The 21797-nt window shown below is 36.8% G+C and overlaps 1 protein-coding gene across 1 annotated transcript; it reads right to left on the reverse strand.

Annotated features, from left to right (window-relative positions):
• Window positions 1–11422: 11422 nt before the first annotated feature.
• Window positions 11423–21539, reverse strand: LOC107570222 (maternal embryonic leucine zipper kinase-like). Its single transcript, XM_016256429.1, has 16 exons — window positions 21534–21539; window positions 21213–21329; window positions 20981–21124; window positions 19799–19867; window positions 19452–19544; window positions 19256–19354; window positions 19074–19142; window positions 18891–18989; window positions 18581–18667; window positions 17164–17292; window positions 16881–17039; window positions 15419–15689; window positions 13867–13957; window positions 12993–13152; window positions 12437–12540; window positions 11423–12003 (listed from the first exon to the last, which is right to left on the reverse strand). Exons 1-16 carry the CDS (start codon window positions 21537–21539, stop codon window positions 11826–11828), a joined length of 1875 nt encoding a protein of 624 aa, XP_016111915.1. The 3' UTR covers window positions 11423–11825.
• Window positions 21540–21797: the final 258 nt, after the last annotated feature.

The raw sequence follows: 21797 nt of genomic DNA on the forward strand, positions 1-21797 counted from the left end.
TTAGTGAAGAACTAGCTCTTATTTAAAACTTTTTATATGGCTCAAGAAGTTAGTTGGTATTAAAGGTCTTTCCATATATTCTGCAATTGTACGATAAAGAAATTCTAGAAAGGATTTGTGTTGAGGGCAAATGATGGTGTTTCTGTAATGTGTTTGCAACATCAAGATTGTGGGTTTGATTCCCAGGGAATGCATGTGCTGATAAAAAAAAAGCATAACTTGAATGCACTGTAGGTTTCGGAAGCCCGTTTCTACATCTGCATAAATAAAATAAGTAAATTAAAATAAAAAAAAATCAAATTCTTTCAACATTTCTAAAAAAAAAACTAAAAACTTTTTTTTGTGGCCACAAAAGCAGTCATACAGTGTTGGAATGACATTATGCTAAACAAATGAAGTGATTCCAATAAAAAAAGTCATAGTTACCGTTATACTATATTAACTACTATTTTAACTATACTAAATCTATGTAATGTGCCCAGGCAACTATTTCCAGTCTTGCAAGTATAGGTAATATCTACATAAGAAGCATCATTTACTGATTAATATGTGGATGTGGATGTACTGTATATGCTTTGTGATTTCTCCTCCTGAAAAGACTGGCAGAAAAATAAAATACTATCTTTTGCATGCATGCACATTAATGCACATTAAATGGTTAAAACAAATGTTGATCTAATCGTCTAACTAATGCTCCAGTTAGTTGTACAATTTCCTCGTCTTATCCTATGCCTGTAAAACTGACACTCATGACGAGTTGGAAAAAAGAAAGGGGAAAAAAGAGGAGAGAAGGGAGCTGACAGGCAAAAGACCCTCTCATCCAGCTGTCTGACCCCCCTCCTTGCTCTCTCTCTCTCCGTCTCTCCCAGAGGGTTTGTCCTTCTGGTCTCGTCCATGATGAATGGACCTGTCGAAAGAAACTCATCCTAGACCCAATTAGAGACAGAGAGAGGAAGAGAGACAGAGACAGAGAGCTGGGGGAGAATGAGCGAGAGTGACAGCGAGAGAGAAAGAATCCCAAACACAAGTAAGCTATGCAGGCAAAAGCTGTATTATTTTAGTCTATACTCACTTTCAGGGTTTTTAAAGTGTTTCATACACTGCACTAGACTGCTGGTCTGAATTCACTTACACACACATGCACAGACAGATATACCCCAAACAGACATATATCATACAATAATGTAACAGCAACCATAGTTTCTGCCAAAATACTATACTACAGCTACTACAGCAGGGTGTTCAAACTTCTTGATGCCAAGGACTGCTAAAATCTGATGATCTACAGGTGATTCCACACCAAAAATATAAAGACCATCATATTTTTTTTCATGTAAAATTTCCTTAATGACATAATTAAGCCAGTTACGCAATTTAGAAAACAATTGCATGAAAATATATAACTTTAAAAAAATTTTTTGGAGGGAGATCGCTGTGAGATCATCATGTTTTGTGAGTTTATGCTGTTTATTTATACTGTACTGAAACTAAAGCAAATTGTCATCGTATCTGCACACTGTTTGTGTAATGTTGGATATATATAAACCTGGAAAATAATTACATTTAAATATAAAAAATTTTCACAATAAATGTTTTATTATTGTTACCAGTCTTTGGAAGGTAAAACACAACAAAAATAAAAGTAGGACTTCAAATTCTGTAAATGAACTTTAATAAATAAAAAATAATAATAAAAAATACTTTAATAATTAATCATATCTTAAAGGGGTCATAGGATGCCCATTTGATATGATTCTTTAGGGTCTTAATGAGAAGTCTGTTACATAGTTTGGTTAAAATTTCTCAATGGTAGTGTCAAACACAGCTCTTTTCAGATCAAGCCGTTTTTGTGGCATTTTTCTTTAAATGTTAATGAGCTATGCTGACCCCGCCCCTCTCTTCCGCGCATGTTTACTTTAGCCCCATTCATGGTGAAACTTGCTAATTAGCACATTATTAGGAAAGGCGATTTGCAAAGATTCATTACAAAACCTTATACTCACTTCTTCTGTAGATGAGGCTGGATCATGAATAATTCACGCGAACATAGACGCATTTATGTAGATCGGGGTACATTCCCTTCAGAAACAATGTAATCCACTCCGAGTTCAGCGGCTCAGATGTCGGGAGTAAATGACGACAGCTATGTTCATTATTACATCCAACAACAAAATACCTCAAGGAGGGTGTTACCTGAGGAGACATTTTTGTCTACATCTGCTCATAATGTAACAGCAACCATAGTTTCTGCCAAAATACTATACTACAGCTACTACAGCAGGGTGTTCAAACTCCTTGATGCCAAGGACTGCTAAAATCTGATGATCTACAGGTGATTCCACACCAAAAATATAAAGACCATCATATTTTTTTTCATGCAAAATTTCCTTAATGACATAATTAAGCCAGTTACGCAATTTAGAAAACAATTGCATGAAAATATATAACTTAAAAAAATTTTTTGGAGGGAGATCGCTGTGAGATCATCATGTTTTGTGAGTTTATGCTGTTTATTTATACTGTACTGAAACTAAAGCAAATTGTCATCGTATCTGCACACTGTTTGTGTAATGTTGGATATATATAAACCTGGAAAATAATTACATTTAAATATAAAAAATTTTCACAATAAATGTTTTATTATTGTTACCAGTCTTTGGAAGGTAAAACACAACAAAAATAAAAGTAGGACTTCAAATTCTGTAAATGAACTTTAATAAATAAAAAATAATAATAAAAAATACTTTAATAATTAATCATATCTTAAAGGGGTCATAGGATGCCCATTTGATATGATTCTTTAGGGTCTTAATGAGAAGTCTGTTACATAGTTTGGTTAAAATTTCTCAATGGTAGTGTCAAACACAGCTCTTTTCAGATCAAGCCGTTTTTGTGGCATTTTCCTTTAAATGTTAATGAGCTATGCTGACCCCGCCCCTCTCTTCCGCGCATGTTTACTTTAGCCCCATTCATGGTGAAACTTGCTAATTAGCACATTATTAGGAAAGGCGATTTGCAAAGATTCATTACAAAACCTTATACTCACTTCTTCTGTAGATGAGGCTGGATCATGAATAATTCACGCGAACATAGACGCATTTATGTAGATCGGGGTACATTCCCTTCAGAAACAATGTAATCCACTCCGAGTTCAGCGGCTCAGATGTCGGGAGTAAATGACGACAGCTATGTTCATTATTACATCCAACAACAAAATACCTCAAGGAGGGTGTTACCTGAGGAGACATTTTTGTCTACATCTGCTCCTGCGGTGAAACAATGGCGGACTGATGACAGCTCACTCAGGGCGGGTCTAAGTCAAGACACCAGTCCAGTCTGTGCTGAAACGCTACTGTCAATCAAACTATCGTGGGAGGGGCCTGTCTGTGTGATGTCACACAGACAGGCATCTGAGAGCGGCTCGATTTGTGAAAGGGGAAAACATTTAACCAGATTTTTAAAAAAACACTGGGTGGATTTTTATCATTATAGGGTGGTTGTGTACACACACTGCCAACACACATTTCAGTTCAAACAACCTGCAAAAGTGCATGTAGCATCCTATGACCTCTTTAAGGTGAAACTTTGACAGTCCTAAAAATACAACTTTTAAAGGGTTATTTCACCCAAAAAAACCCCGTAAGACCTTCGTTCTTTGGAACATCTTTGGAACACAAATTAAGATATTTTTGATGGAATCTGAGAGCTGTCTGACCCTGCATAGACAGCAATGCAACTGAAATGTTCCCAAGTCCAGAGACGTAGCAAGGAGATCAGTAAAATAATCCATGTGACATCAGGGGTTCAACCGTAATTTTACGAAGCTACGAGAATAATTTTTAGTTGTACAATTTCCTCGTCTTATCCTATGCCTGTAAAACTGACACTCATGACGAGTTGGAAAAAAGAAAGGGGAAAAAAGAGGAGAGAAGGGAGCTGACAGGCAAAAGACCCTCTCATCCAGCTGTCTGACCCCCCTCCTTGCTCTCTCTCTCTCCGTCTCTCCCAGAGGGTTTGTCCTTCTGGTCTCGTCCATGATGAATGGACCTGTCGAAAGAAACTCATCCTAGACCCAATTAGAGACAGAGAGAGGAAGAGAGACAGAGACAGAGAGCTGGGGGAGAATGAGCGAGAGTGACAGCGAGAGAGAAAGAATCCCAAACACAAGTAAGCTATGCAGGCAAAAGCTGTATTATTTTAGTCTATACTCACTTTCAGGGTTTTTAAAGTGTTTCATACACTGCACTAGACTGCTGGTCTGAATTCACTTACACACACATGCACAGACAGATATACCCCAAACAGACATATATCATACAATAATGCAACAGCAACCATAGTTTCTGCCAAAATACTATACTACAGCTACTACAGCAGGGTGTTCAAACTTCTTGATGCCAAGGACTGCTAAAATCTGATGATCTACAGGTGATTCCACACCAAAAATATAAAGACCATCATATTTTTTTTCATGTAAAATTTCCTTAATGACATAATTAAGCCAGTTACGCAATTTAGAAAACAATTGCATGAAAATATATAACTTTAAAAAAATTTTTTGGAGGGAGATCGCTGTGAGATCATCATGTTTTGTGAGTTTATGCTGTTTATTTATACTGTACTGAAACTAAAGCAAATTGTCATCGTATCTGCACACTGTTTGTGTAATGTTGGATATATATAAACCTGGAAAATAATTACATTTAAATATAAAAAATTTTCACAATAAATGTTTTATTATTGTTACCAGTCTTTGGAAGGTAAAACACAACAAAAATAAAAGTAGGACATCAAATTCTGTAAATGAACTTTAATAAATAAAAAATAATAATAAAAAATACTTTAATAATTAATCATATCTTAAAGGGGTCATAGGATGCCCATTTGATATGATTCTTTAGGGTCTTAATGAGAAGTCTGTTACATAGTTTGGTTAAAATTTCTCAATGGTAGTGTCAAACACAGCTCTTTTCAGATCAAGCCGTTTTTGTGGCATTTTTCTTTAAATGTTAATGAGCTATGCTGACCCCGCCCCTCTCTTCCGCGCATGTTTACTTTAGCCCCATTCATGGTGAAACTTGCTAATTAGCACATTATTAGGAAAGGCGATTTGCAAAGATTCATTACAAAACCTTATACTCACTTCTTCTGTAGATGAGGCTGGATCATGAATAATTCACGCGAACATAGACGCATTTATGTAGATCGGGGTGCATTCCCTTCAGAAACAATGTAATCCACTCCGAGTTCAGTGGCTCAGATGTCGGGAGTAAATGACGACTGCTATGTTCATTATTACATCCAACAACAGAACACCTCAATCACTTATTAGGAGTCATTCTTGTCTACATCTGCTCCAGCGGTGAAACAATGGCGGACTGATGACAGTCACTCAGGGCGGAGCTAAGGTAAGACACCAGTCCAGTCTGTGCTGAAACGCTACTGTCAATCAAACTATCGTGGGAGGGGCCTGTCTGTGTGATGTCACACAGACAGGCATCTGAGAGCGGCTCGATTTGTGAAAGGGGAAAACATTTAACCAGATTTTTAAAAAAACACTGGGTGGATTTTTATCATTATAGGGTGGTTGTGTACACACACTGCCAACACACATTTCAGTTCAAACAACCTGCAAAAGTGCATGTAGCATCCTATGACCTCTTTAAGGTGAAACTTTGACAGTCCTAAAAATACAACTTTTAAAGGGTTATTTCACCCAAAAAAACCCCGTAAGACCTTCGTTCTTTGGAACATCTTTGGAACACAAATTAAGATATTTTTGATGGAATCTGAGAGCTGTCTGACCCTGCATAGACAGCAATGCAACTGAAATGTTCCCAAGTCCAGAGACGTAGCAAGGAGATCTGTAAAATAATCCATGTGACATCAGGGGTTCAACCGTAATTTTACGAAGCTACGAGAATAATTTTTGTGCGCAAAAAAAAAAAAAAGACTTTATTCAACAATTTGTCTCCTCCGCGTCACCCTAGTGCCATTTTGGAGAAGATCAGCTGGACGTAAACAGAGTATGCTGTTCTGTGTCAGCTGCGTCACGCCGGATCTGTTTCCTACGTTGTTGTGATTTGATCTGAACGAAAACAGCGTATCCGAGTGACGCAGCTAACACAGAACAGCATACGCCGTTTACGTCCAGCGGATGATGTCACATGGATTATTTTACAGATCTCCTTGCTACGTCTCTGGACTTGGGAACATCTCAGTTGCATTGCTGTCTATGCAGGGTCAGACAGCTCTCAGATTCCATCAAAAATATCTTCATTTGTGTTCCGAAGATGAACGAAGGTCTTACGGGTTTGAAACAATGAAAAACATGAGGGTGAGTAATTAATGACAGAATTGTCATTTTTGGGTGAACGAACCCTTAAAAAAAAAAAAAAGATAAATCTTTCTATTTTACTTCGCAAGTTTTCTAGCACTAGCACCCCATTGGGACCCCCAGATGATCACGGACCCGTTTGTATTTTTTTCTATTGCATTTTTAGCTATTTAAATTAAATATTAAATAAAACATTTAATTTATACATTTTTACTTTTACCTTTAGATGTCCAAGAGGGAGGTTTTGTCCGACCGAGCCAACCTATTAGAACAATTTCCCCAAAGTATAGCTAAATAAAGCCACACACACACACAAACCGGACACCTGAAATAGCCACCGGGAGCATTTTGTGCAGCAGTGAATAGAGGATTTTTCCTTGATGCTTCTCAATTTCCTCTGGGCTTTTGTTGTTTTGGTGTGTTTGTTTCCTGCTTACAAGCGGAGACTGTGTGAGTGTGTGTGTGAGTATTCGTGTTCTGTAGCTCAAAGGCACACACAAACACACACAGCTCTGAAAGAGGTCTTAGGGCTTTAACCTTGTCGGTTTAAGCTCTAATGTTACTGAAAAGGACAGAACAGGAAGTGTGTGTGTGTGTGTGTGTGTGTGCGCGTGAGAGAGAGAGACAGACAGAAAAAAGAGAGAATATGACCCAAAGAATTGGAGGGGATTAAAAGATTCGTCCTTTTTAACACATCCAAAATGATTCCCAACTAAAGGGATGAATATACTTGTAAAATCCCTTAATACTGTACATTTATGCTTAAAAAAATGGTGAAAGGTATAAATTTCACAATACTTAACTGTATGCATATTATTGTACTGTATAGTAATAATATTTAATAGGTGATTCATACAGTTTTTTTAATAATATAAATGCCAGAATATTTATATATATATATATATATATATATATATATATATATATACACAAACACACACACACGCATGAGACCGTGTACTATAAAGGAGGGGGAAAGGAGGGAAGGTAAGACAGAAAGCCATTCAATGGATAGAGATATAAAGAGGGAGAGAAAGATGAGAGAAATGGAAAACAGGCCAAGAAGAGATGGAGGAAAATGAATGTGGAAGGTAAAATTAAAGATAGGCAGTCCAGAGGAAGTGATCAGACAAAACAGACAGGAAGAGAGGGTGAGAATGAGAGTTGGAGGGGGTCAGAGACAAGGAGGGAGAGAAAGAGAGAAGAAAGAGAGAAGAAAGAGAGGATGACAGCACAATTAGGGATTTTAATTCTCTGCTTGACTGAGTAAGTCCAGTCTACATGATAATGAGCAGTTTCAATGTAATATAACACAATTAAGTGTTTAAAAACATTACATTCAATTCACACTTAAGTATATTATTTTAAAGTATATCATTTCTGTAATAAGTAGGCTAACTCTTTTTACAAGTATGCTAAAGTGTACTTTTTTTTTCAAAAGGGTATCCTACCTCTAAACTCAATGTGCCAGAAAAGGTGTCATTGATGTGTGAATATTATTTGTTCATGTATTCATCTATTTGCTGTTAGAAGCTACAGTCTTTGCCTGTTTATAGAGTTAATAGCCCTTAGTCAAGTAAGCAATAAAGAAGTCTGACGTTCAAATCTTGCTCTAACAGTTGTTTTTTAAATGGACAAAGAGCATGTCATTGTCCTGCACTGCTGGCATATTTGTCAATAGTTTCCTCAGGCTGAAAAGACATTTCGGCATGAGAATCAAACTCTTCATTTGTTCTTCAACCACTGGAACCAGTCGTCCGTTAACAAAACAACACAGCGAGTAATTCTTCCCATCGGAGACATCACACGCCGCCCATTAGCTCCGGGTCTCTGCGTGTGTGTGATGGAAACCCACATCTCTGGAATACGAAGTCCCCTAATGAACAGGCATCTGACTGCAAGAGCCATCAGTGAAAAGCAAAATTCGTTAAAACTGAAGGAGGTAATTGGAAAGTGAGCTGTCACAGTGCAGGCGCCTTCTGAATCTGCCAGCTTCGTAATGAAGAGAAACATCACTGCCTTCGTTGACCCAAGAAAACACACAAAGACAAGCAGAGGAAGGGACAAACACATGTTCAGCTCATTACGTTTAGCTCCTCAATGGTGTGTTAGTGAGAGTAATGCTGGAAAAGACCCGAGGTCACGTGTTAGCACACTCTTTAGGGTGGTACACGCACTGATATAAAAACAAATTCAGCTTTTCTCATTTAAAGCCAGGTTACATTAAGTTACAAAGTAATTCATAAATATACAATTTTAGTATTATTTTTATACTATTATAGTTTAGCAAATAGCATTTCAGTTTTCATTTTCATTTTAGTTTAAGATTTTTATTTCTATATAGCTTTTATTTTTATTCAGTTTTAGTTTGCTTTAGTAAATTTTAAAATGTAAAAGTATTTATTTCTGGTAGTAGACAATTATATATATATATATATATATATATAGCGCAATATCACATGAGTATGTGATATCGAGCCATTTTGATATAGAGTGATATCACACGGCTACAGTTTGACATTTTAGTGTAAATAAATAACTTCCTTCCCACCGTTTTTTTTAAAAAGATGATCAATAAATACAGATTGAGTATTAAAATAATAATAATAATAATTTAGATTTTTCTTTAAATGAAAAATCATCATAGGTAAAGATATGTATAGGCTACCAAAGAGTTTAGGTTAAATTTCATAAAAGAGATAGCGTGGAGAATGAGACAGCTTAAGGAGATGTGGGAGAGATGACAGCGAGCGTCTGTTCCTGCAGCTGACCCCCCCCCCATAAAACACACAGCAGGAGTCATAGTAAGTGTGTGTGTGGGGGGGGGAGGGGTTAGTTCATCCCCATATTACCACCTTGCCCCCCCCATTAACCATCCACCTCTCCAGCAGCACACACACTTCATCTGATGTTAACCATGTAAGCACTCATATCTGTCACACTAATAGCTATTGTTATGCTGATACGCATAGTAGGACTGACGCACAGTTTGCTCCCACTTCAATCACAGCAGAACACTTAAAGCAAGTTAAAACATGATCTTACCAGCATGTGACATATTGGTTTTACAGACCTACACATACCATAAAATGGTGGGAGGGAGGGGTTTACAACAAATTTTAGCTACTCAACTTTATTAAATTAATATTACACAGTCAGTTTGACAGACTAAAGGGAGGTTTTTCTTCTCAAGGGCTACAGTTTTTGTCTTATTCACGTGTACTGGTTTGAGTGAAACGGTCTGGGATCAGTTCACTTCCAGAATAAAAATGTCCTGATAATTTACTCAACCCCATGTCATCCAAGACGTTCATGTATTTCTGTCTTCAGTCGCAAAGAAATTAATTTTTTTGAGGAGAACAATCCAGGATTTTTGGCCTATGGGCTGAAGGGCCAAATTGCAGTTTCAGTGCAGCTTTAAAGGGCTCTACATGATCCCAGCTAAGGAATAAGGGTCTTATCTAGCGAAACCATCGGTCATTTTCTTAAAAAACAAAACAAAAAAATTCTATACTTTTTAACCACAAATGCACGTCTTGCACTAGCTCTGCGATGCGCGTCCACAAATTCACACATTACGCGCGGTTAGCTCTTCGTCTGTGTACTCCAGTTCAGAAAGGTAGCGTATTTTCATTTTCTCCTCCAACTTCAAAATCGTCCGACATCGTTGTTTTACCTTTTTTTTTTTTTTAAAGGGGGTTTGGCTTTCTTTGCACGTTCGCTTTGAATTGTAAAGGGCGTTTGACTTTCTTTGCACGTTCGCTTTGAAAACACTGGGTCAGTTCTTCCGTATATGTCACGCGTGACCTTTCCAACATGATGATGTAACCCGTGAAGTCCAGCTAGTGCAAGACGAGCATTTGTGGTTAAAAAGTATATAGATTAAATTTTTTTTTTTTTTTAGAAAATGCCTGATCGTTTCAATAGATAAGACCCTTATTCCTCGGCTGGGATTGTTTAAAACCTTCATTTCTTTGTGACTTAAGAAAGATTATGAACATCTTGGATGACATGGGGTGAGTAAAATATCAGGAATTTTTTATTCTGGAAGTGAACTAATCCTTTTAAGATATAAAACTGCACGAACTTTGCGGAAGAACATTTTTGTGGTTGTGCTTCGGCACTGCTATTCTGCGTGGATAAATGTAGCGCCTGGCACACGGAAATCCAAAAATTATGTTGATTGAAAATATTTATGTTTTTAAATTGTGATAAGACGTTACGCGAGTTTACATGTTGTCATTTCGGTGAATTAAATGAGACCAAAACACAGACTCAAGATAACCAGTGAGGATAGAAAGGGTCGCAAGCTGACTAATTAGACAGCTGAAACATTAATTTGGCATCCAATAGATGTATCATTGAAAATAAAAATCCAGCACTACAACAGCCCATAACCCGTTGGTCCCCATTGAAGTCCATTATATGGAGAACAATCCTGGAATGTTTTCCTCAAAAACCTTCATTTCTTTGTGACTTAAGAAAGATTATGAACATCTTGGATGACATGGGGTGAGTAAAATATCAGGAATTTTTTATTCTGGAAGTGAACTAATCCTTTTAAGATATAAAACTGCACGAACCTTGCGGAAGAACATTTTTGTGGTTGTGCTTCGGCACGGCTATTCTGCGTGGATAAATGTAGCTCCTGGCACACGGAAATCCAAAAATTATGTTGATTGAAAATATTTATGTTTTTAAATTGTGATAAGACGTTACGCGAGTTTACATGTTGTCATTTCGGTGAATTAAATGAGACCAAAACACAGACTCAAGATAACCAGTGAGGATAGAAAGGGTCGCAAGCTGACTAATTAGACAGCTGAAACATTAATTTGGCATCCAATAGATGTATCATTGAAAATAAAAATCCAGCACTACAACAGCCCATAACGAAATTACACAATTCAGCTAACGCTATATAATGAACTCACACTACGGAGTGATTATTCAGGGTAAAGCAAAAAGACGGATTGGAAGAAGGACATCATTTACTGCTCATAATATTGAAATTTAGTTCATTTCAAACCATTCATTGAATGATCCATTGAAACATAGATGTTAAAAAGATTTATTTAATTACGAGTCAGACTGACATGATCACAAATAGAAACATGAACAAAATGACAAACATTTTGAAAAGGGTAACAGATTAGAAACTTTACACATGAAAACAAATAAAACATAACATTGACACTATATCATGGAGACAGACATAAAAACAAAAGACAAATAAGATGCAATCGCTGCCATAATGCTATACGAGTACTGCTTATTATAAAGTGCAGTACAGTATAAAGTCACAAAAATATTTGCATTTCTATCTAGGGCAGAACATGACAAAATAATACTGTACCACCTCCTGCACATGCCAAAGAATAATGGACATGGTCAAATGAAATAAAGTAGAACTGGAGGTTATTCTGTAATGGACATCAAACAGACTCCATCTACCCCATTAAACTCAGGTGGGCAAACAAGAGCGACATCAGATGCTGGAGGTGGAGAGGATGTCCTCTACCAGGTGTTTATACACCCAGGCGTCACCTTTGAGCCGCTGTCGACGGATCCCGACCACCTCAGGCTTCTGCAGGACACAAACCTCCAGCTCGAACTGCATGGTCACCTTTCCAAAGTCTGACTGTGTGTGGCACTTCAGAGTATAGCTAACAGAAAAAGAGGACCTTGTGATACCATATAACAATTTAACCAAGTTAACAAGTTATTTGTTTAGAGCGGTGGTTCTCAACCTTTCTGACTCAAAGGCCCTGTTTTCCAAAACAATATTTGAAGGGCGCCCCCTTCAAGTTACATTCTATATTCTAGAACTATGTGCTTCAAAAAAAATAATAGTTATTGAGGGAAAATAAAAATAAATATCGGATATAAGACGTAAAATTGTATTTTGATTGTATAAAAATTTTTTTTTGCATTTTAATTTAGATTTTAATATATTAATAATAATTATCAATTAAAATACTCGTCATCCTGCTGAGGTTTGCTGAGGCCCCGTCCCCTTGGTTGAGAACCACTGGTTTAGCAGAAAAACTAATTTGAATTTCCATTTCAGGAAACACTTAATGTAAGAGTTTAACTTACCCCTTCTGAACAAAGTCCACATTCTTCTCTGGTAAAATGCTGAGAATCTGATTGAGCACTTGGTCAGCATTAGTCTGACTGGTGAGTGTCACGTTGTATTGAGCCTAAAAAACATGAAGAGTTTATGTGTGTATATATATATATATATAGTCACTGACAAACATCTACATGTGCATTATGGAGATTACCTGAAATGAAAAAGAAATATGGACACATGAAGCAAATGTTAATGGGATAGTTAAAAAATATATACTATGGAAGTCAATAGGGTCCAGCAACTGTTTGGTAACCCATATTCTTCACAATATGTTCTTTTGTGTTCACCAAAACAAAGAAACACATACAGGTTTGGAACAACTTGAGAGTGAGTAAATGATGACAGAAGTTTCAGGTTTTTTGGGGTGAAATGTCCCTTGAGTGACAAACATGCCAAATCATAATTCTAAATAATTGGAATATGGAAAAACAAGGACATTTTAGGCAATTCAAGAGAACAACAGACAAATATTACAATCTTAAAGACTTAGCACAAATGTAAAAACGAGACGAATGATACCTTAATTCTACGTGGTCCATCTCGAGGTCCTCTCTTTTTGCTGGGTGTGAGCATTGTAATGACTTTATCCAGGCCTCTCTCCAGACTGCCAAACACTTTACCTCCCTTCCGCTTCTGCCCACTGTCCACCTGACAGCCAGCCAGGTCCAGAGATCGAGACCTGGACATGTGGGAAATGCAGTTTAGAACATAATTGCACATTTCTATAACTGCAAATCTACCACAATGCGACACAGGCTTTGCCAAGATCATATTACTGAAGAATAGGGTTAGTTGAAATTATAAATGACTCAACAGCAATCTGCAAGAGTAAGTGCAGCAAGTGCTGCATCTCATTTCAAATGCAAAGAAGGTTTTGACATCAGGTCATACAGATCAAGCAAAAAATGGCCTGTTAACTCAAAAGAGTCAAAAGGGACATGAAAAATAAAATTACACACTTGTTCAAAAATTTTAGGTCAATAAGATTATTTTCATTTAAACCCGGATGATTGTAAACACTCAAAGTTCGTCTGCCTTGAGAAAGCTAGCGTGTCTCCGACATAGTGATAACACTCGTTGCCTTCTCTAGTGCAGCTCAACCAGATCTCATCCCATTCGTCGATATTTGTGATATCACAAATCCCGGAAAATATGCGTTGTAGTCCAAACGAGTCGTTCGTTGTAGTTTTTGAAAAGTGACTTCTGTTAAATAAAATATCTCCTTTTGAAGTGGACTTTGAGTTTTGTAACTTTGCAGATCTTTTTTATACTCAAACAGCAACATTGCAGACTAGCTCAAGTTGAAAAAGTGAAAAAGCATAATAGGACCCCTTTAAATCCCACAGTCCTCCTCTACTCCATTCTTCCTCTCAAAATACAGAACGTTCGCTACCTTCTCTCTGGGCTGAAAGCCAGTATATCCAGTTCTCCTTGTTGGCCCATCTCTCTCCTGCAGGATACTTCTTTAGTGGCACTGCCTGCTCCTGCACACACACAGGATAAACACGTGTCACTACATGCTGCCGCAGCACTGGGAACAGCGACGCGTACACCTGTCAGTATGTGCTCCGGGAGTTGTCTCGGACACTAGCGCATGCATGCACACACACACACACACACTCTGTCCCCAGTGTGCACCTGTCCGTTCCAGTGCAGGAGGTGGGGTGTGACAGTAACGAGGTGGACACAGTGCATGTTGGGACATGAAGACTTTTCCCCAGACACACTGTCCCATATAGAGACACATACTCAGACTTTGGCCAACTGAATCAAACTATAGATGCTAGATGACAATGTAGAAACACACACAAAAAACTCTTTATAGGTATAAACTCCAGATATGCCATTTAAGCATCTGCAGTACAGGGCTGAACGACTTCAAAAATCCAGTGTTTACAGAAAATGAGTGTATAGGTGAGTAAATGAAGGTAAGAGGAACGATACAGGTATAGTCAGCAGTGAGAGCCTCGATTCTCCAGGACCACTATAAATCACATCAATGCTTTTGTTCAGCTTTCAGCGGTCATTTCCTTCAATTAAATAAATAATAATAAAAAATCCCAGCCCCTAGGAGTTCCTAATTCCAATATGATGTTAAAAATGGATAAACTGTTTTACATTATATAATACAATTATTAAAGCAAGTGGTAAAAATTAGAACTAATTACATAAGCACATTTTTTCATTTCTGGGTACTTTCTAATTTTCAGATGTTAGTGGAACATGTTCATAGTTATTGTGATGAACTTTGCTTGTGGTTACTCTAACACACCTGTGTGAACTTGAGAAGAACTGATTTCAGTCATCTACACAGAAAAGTGAAGTTAGTTAAAAATTGTTTGCAGATGGCACTTGGTTTTATATTTTGTGAATGCAATGCCCGATATTAGGTGTGGCTCAGATGTCCAAATACACTACCGTTTAAAGGTTTGGGATCAGTGTAAGTTTTTAATGTTTGTGAAAGATGTATCTTTCACCAGATGTCCTTTTCATTTATATGAGCACAAATATGGTAAAAAAAAAGTGAAATCACATTACAATAATACTTTTTATTGCAAATAAGTGTTTTCTTTTTTCATATATTTTAAAACATCATTTATTCCTGTGATGGCAAAGCAGAATTTTCAGCAGCCATCACTCCAATCTGCCACTGTAAACATCTTATGTGTCACTTTTAAACAATTGAATGCATCCATCCACTAAATAAATGTATTAATTTCTTTCTAAATAAATAAACAAATATCTTATCTTTACTGACCCTTAGCTTTTGAGGCCACCATTTAAGGACAATTCCAAAAATACAGCATATGTAAATTGATGCAGAAACAAAATTAATAATAATAATAATGACATATACAATAAACAGATCAACTAAGCATATTTGGATTATCACAACAAAGGTGTACACTTGCTGTGATGTTTAACTGATTCATTATCTAGCTCACCTTTGTTTGCGTCGCTGCTGGTGGTAGTGATGTTGTTGTTGGGTGTTGTCGCTACATTTCTGTTGGATTTGGTCTTTCTGCTGCTCATCGGAGTTCGGGGCGCAGGCAGAGCAAAAACATCTCCATCTGTGGCTGTCACAGCAAGATTCTCTTTATTTTCTCTGGTTCTCTCACGTCTCTCTGGCTTCTGTCGACGGGGTCTCCCTTGCTCTGTGATGGGGGAGTAGCCCATTTCATTCCGCTGCTTCTCTGATGTTTCAGAGGTGAACATCTGAAGACGAAAAAAGTTCTCACAACAATTAGTAAATAAAGTGCTTTCTGGGCTACCGCATGAACTATTTCCATTAGCAATGGGAAGTCATTTATAAAGCAGTTATTGAGAGTGAGCCATTGAGGAAGCTTGACTGTGGAAATGCCCAACATTATTTCCTGCTAAACATTGGGTTTTATTTTTGAAACACATCACGTTATTGAAGTTAAATGTGTTGAAATTAGTTTCTTGTTGCCATAAAATGCTAATTATGGATTCATAAAGGATTTGGGCTTCTAATACAAAGGTTGCAAGTTCATAAACTTCCCTAAACAGCCGCTACCAGCCAAAAGGGGAATAATTACGATTTTTTTTTAAAAATGTTTTTGAAATAAGTCTCTTATGCTCACCAAGGCTGTATTCATTCGATTACACCGTAATATGAAATATTATTACAATTCAAAATAACGGTTTTCTATTGAAATATTTTTAAAATGTAATTTATTCCTGTGATGCGCAGCTGAGTTTTCAGCATCATTACTCCAGTCTTCAGTGTCCTTCAGAAATCATTCTAATATGCTGATTTGCTGCTTAGGTATCAATTAATAATGATTCTTACTATTATCCATGTTGAAAAGTTTTTGCTGCTTAATATTTTTGTGGAAACCATGATACATTCTTTGATGAATATAAAGTTTAAAAGAACAGCTTTTATATGAAAAAAACCCCACTTTTGATCAATTTTGGTGTCTTTGCTGAATAACAGCATTATGTTTTTTACAAATAAATAAATGAATAAGCCTAGTATATTATGGTTTCCACAAAAATATTAAGCAGCACGATGTTTTAACATCTATAAAAATACTAAGCATCACCAAATCAGCATATTAGAATGATTTCTGAAGAATCATGTGACACTGAAGACTGAAATAAATGTGGCCTTGGTGAACATAAGACAGTTCTTTTTACCAGTAGTGCATTTATTAAACTGACCAAACACAATCCAGTTCTATCAACACTATCACAGTAATTGAGGAAGACCAACTGGTGTTCTGCAGAGTATGTCACTAACAAAACAAGTAAGAGGCAGTAAGAGAAAAGGAGAGTGTGGAGAAATAAAAAGGAAGCTGAATGCAGGAAAAAAGACTGACTGTATAAGCATCATTGGACAAGAGGGAAGCGCAGACAAATAAAGAGAACATAGAGGCTAACCATGCGTGGAATGTTTGTGGTGTGTGTGTTCTTGGGCGTGAGAGGGGTCCAGGGATTCTCGTCATCGTAGCAATCAGGAGGGAAGACCATAGAGCCAAGCACCACTGGGTGAACACCATCATCATCATCATCCTCACTGAAGCGTTGACTCTTCTTCAGCTGAGACACATACACAAAATCATACTCCTGTCAACGACTTCAGCTACATAAGCATTTACACAGAAAGCAAAACATGACTACTGTGCATTCATACTGCTCCTAAATGTGTGAATACTGAACTCACTTGTATGTCCTGTAGAGGAGAGTACATGTGGCCAATCACGGGGCATTCTGCTCTCAGACGCACAGGACGGCCTTGCCGCTTTTTAGCCAGCAGTAAAAGGTAGGTGGCGGTCATTTGATCATACTTCCACTGAAGAAACACAAAGTGTAAAGATTTATTTTCTGAGTGATTGATGTATAACACTCTTGTTTATAACAGGGAATTCTGAAGAAGTCACATCTCACTAGGTAAAGCTCTGGCCAATGCACTGGCATCTACTGATATCTAGTGGTCATGGCTATTAACTAATTTCATGCAGAGTGATTTCATGCCTTTCTTTGCAGTGGTTATCTTTATCTAATGGTTATTAAGCAGTTATTCCATAAAATTCAATAAAGTTCAACATCTTATTTTTTACATCAATTGATACAGTTTTGAAATTATTTCCCTTTCATTCTACAAAGCATTTAACTTTCTTTTTTTACAAAAAAATAAATAAAATGATCTAATTAGATGCAAGCATGGGACAATTTGCAACTATTTGCTTCATGTGCATAAATTATTACTAAAACTGCATGTAAATTATAGTTTGGAGTTAGTTTTTAAAAAAAAAGAGATTAATTTATTTAGCAAGGACACATTAAAGTGATCAAAAGTAAAGATTTTTTGAAATTGTTAAAAAAAAAGTTAGCTATTTAAAATAAATGTTATTCTTTTGAACTTTTAATTCATCGAGAAATCTTGAAAAAAAAAACTGATAAAAACAGGAAATGTTTCTTAAACACCAAATCAGCATAATGTGAGCCTGGAACACAAAAGCAGTGTTAAGTCGCTGGGGGATATTTGTAGCAATAGCCAACAATATATTGTATGGGTCAAAATTATGAATTTTTCTTTTATGCCAATTCATTAGGATATTAAATAAAAATCATGTTCCATGCAGATATTTTGTAAGTTTCCTGCCGTAAATATATTAAAACTTAATTTTTGATTAGTAATATGCATTGCTAAGAATTCATTTGGACAACTTTAAAGATGATTTTCTCAATATTTAGATTTTTTTGCACCCTCAGATTCCAGATTTTCAAATAGTTGTATCTCGACCAAATATCGTCCTATCCTAACAAACCATACATCAATGGAAAGCTTATTTATTCAGCTTTCAGATGATGTATAAATCTCAATTTTGAAAAATGTACACTTATGACTGGTTTTGTGGTCCAGGGTCACATATTAGAATGATTTCTGAAGGATCATGTGACACTGAAGACTGGAGTGATGATGCTAAAAAAACTCAGCTTTGAACACAGCAATAAATTACATTTGAATAACTATTAAAATAGATGTTTAATTGTAATCACAATCACAAATAAATACTGATGAATTCTAATATTAACAAATATAATATTCATTTTAAATAAGGGGAATCACTCAGTACCTCTGACACAAGTTGGATTGTGAGTTGTCTGGATTGTTTAGAAGCCACTGCCATTTCAGTGATACAGTCTTCATCTATATGACCCAACTAAAAAGAACAAACACACAAAGGAAATTATACAGCTAGGAAGTTAAAAACTCTCTAATATCTGTAAAGACTTTAAACGAACTAAAGCAGATATAATTTGTTATAGGTAAGAAATCAACAAGAATAGCAAAAGCTTTAAAGCCCAAAAAATCCCTTTAAAGTCCTTTCACTTGACTAACTGGATCTTGGAGGCATATAAGCATGTCTATAGAGCTGATCTTACAGGATGTTTACTGTGCCACTCCACTGGTGTGCTGTATCCCTTCATAACCCAAGGGTGATCAAGCAACTGTTTCACAGTCAAACGCCTCTTTGGGTCCACCTGCAGGAGAAGGGAATAAACTACTATGAAATTGTATTTCCTTACCTAAAAACATCAAACAGACACATAAACCATGCACACTACCTGCATCATCTGGTTTAGAAGCAGAATGCTAGCAGGTGAAAGCCAGTGTGGGTTGCTGTATTTGCCTCTCTGTCAAAACACAAGCCAATTTTGCACAATACATGCTATACAAACTTGCTTTTATTTCAATAACCTAGTAAATGCACGGATTATAAACCGTGGTGGAACACAAATAAACTTACTGTAATTTTTCTGTAGAGGACCATACAATTGTCATCATCAAAGGGTAGAAAACCACACAGTAGAGCGTAAAGCAACACACCCATACTCCACACATCAGCCTGAAACACACGTGCCATGAGATCACGAGTTATGCACACGCTTAATTTGTTGTTGCTTTCAAACATGTAGGACATGAAACACATACGGCACACTGACCTCAGAGCCGATGTAAGCCTTGCCCTGAATGAGCTCTGGAGCCGCGTATGCTGGACTGCCACAGCAGGTCAGCAATTCAAAACCCAAACCGCCCTAATTACAATTTTTTAAATGCCAATATTTATTTAAAAGCACTGATACATATGGACATATCATTTAAAATAACAAGCTGCTTTACAGCTGAAAATGAAGTCGTTTCATAATTGATGAATTTGCAAAATGAACACGGTTATTATTCCTGTTTACTGTCAAGCTGTTTTGAAACCATCTGTATTGTATAAAGTGCCATATAAATGCATGCGACTTGACTTAAAAGAAAACATACATAGTAATAGATGGATACAAACCTTTGGTTTGGCACAAAGGCCAAAGTCAATGAGTTTTAGGTTATGATCTTCATCGATCAGCAGGTTTTCCTAAGGTCAGTAAGAAACAGTTGTATCAAGAAAACATTGTTAACTTAATAATTCGCCCCTAAATGAAAATACCGTCATCATTTAGTCACCCTCATGTTCTGAATATCCGTCAGTCGGTTTCTTACACCGAGCTATCACATAAAGTCAAAAAGTCTTGGGATACAAGTTGGACCACACTCCTGATAGTGCTTTTGTGTCCTTTTCAAAGCCTTATAGGAACACTCCACTATTTTTGAAAATAGGCAAATTTTTAGACTTGAGTTCCTTGATTATTACGCCGGAATGAGAGTATAGTTCCTAGCCATATCGGCCTAGAAAATCGCAACTTTTCATTTTCCATTGGCCTTAGTACACGATGTAACTACAGAAGAGTCAAGTTTTAAATAGGAAAAATATCAAAACTCTTTGGTCATTTTTGAGCGAGATGCTAACGGTCTAATCAGATTCAATGATCTATGCTAAGCTACAGCTAAAAGTGCTACCGCCAGACCCGGAGATCGGCTGAATGGATTTGAAAACGGTAAAACTCAACTGTTTAACTCTAGGGGAGTTGGAAAATTAGTTCTGAATTCCTCTTTTGTGTTCCACATAATAAATCCTTATGGGTTTGGAACGGGAGTTCAAACAGCTGATAAAAGCATCATAATAATTCACAATTAATCGACACGACTTCAGTTCGAATCCAATTCCTAAATTCTTGTTTAGTTAAAACCTGTGTGTTTGTGAGAAACAAATTCATCATTAGGGCATTTGAACTTTTAACCCTCGCTTTTGGCCAAAATACGGCTCCATAATCCATAATAACGCTCCCTCCAGATCTCCTGTTATCCTCTCACATCAAAATCCACCCACTTATTCGTTTAGAACTGTTTTGTAAACCGTGCTCCATCTGAGCATTCTCTCCCGATTCAGACAAGACGTTCTGATGACGAAACAAACTCATCTACATCTCAGATGGCCTGAAGGCGAGTACATTTTCAGCAAATTTGCATCTTTGGGTGAACTATTCCTTTAAGACCATTCTCATTTCTGGGTGATCTGTTCCTTTAACTGGGAGAACTCCGTATAGGTTTAAACTACTTAAAAATGAAATGCTCTTTTCAACCAACTCACCGGTTTGAGGTCTCGGTGGGCATAACCTTGGCTATGAACATAGGCCATCGCAGAGATGATCTGATGGAAAAACACTCGGGTCTCTTCCTCTGATAACCGGTCTTTAGCAATGATGTAATCAAACAGTTCTCCTCCAGGACAGTACTGAGAGAGCGGCACGATGCATGCATATAAACATACGAAGCATAATGCATTTTCTTTAAGCATCAGAATCACTTTGAAGGAAACATACCTCAAGCACCATGTAGATCTTGCTTGACGTCTCAATGACATGGTAGAGACGACACACGTGTTGATGACTGAGGTTCTTCATAGCCTCAATCTCGATCTTAACCCGGGGCAGATCATCCTAGAAACAGGTAACACGCGTTTCTTTTCCAAAGAACATTTTCAACATGCCAACAAGGTATTTAATCTAAATTTGAAATAAATTGAAGAATATCTCCATATTTACTCTTTAATCATCAAAAGGTTTTGTGGAGATGTAAAATTAAAGGCCAATCTTAAAGGGATAGTTCACCCAAAAATGAAAATTGTGTCATCATTTACTCACTCTCATGTCAAAGTTGGCACTAATAGAAAAGAACGGTGTGAAGTCTAATTAATAAAACATTACTAATACATTACATACATTCTCCAGCCATTTAGATGTCATTTTAATTGGGTGAATACTACATTACAAAGACGGTTTTCATTGCTATAATCATTCACTCACTGGTCATTCTTTCAATTATGCATTCCTTTTTACATGCAGCCCACTATTTCCAAGGTATACAGTATGTCTATGGCTTACAGCATGCCTTATAGGAAGAGAGTG

This window comes from Sinocyclocheilus grahami, unplaced genomic scaffold (genome assembly GCF_001515645.1).
Source record: "Sinocyclocheilus grahami isolate Dianchi unplaced genomic scaffold, SAMN03320097.WGS_v1.1 scaffold1428.1, whole genome shotgun sequence".
Taxonomy (NCBI): Eukaryota; Metazoa; Chordata; class Actinopteri; order Cypriniformes; family Cyprinidae; genus Sinocyclocheilus; species Sinocyclocheilus grahami.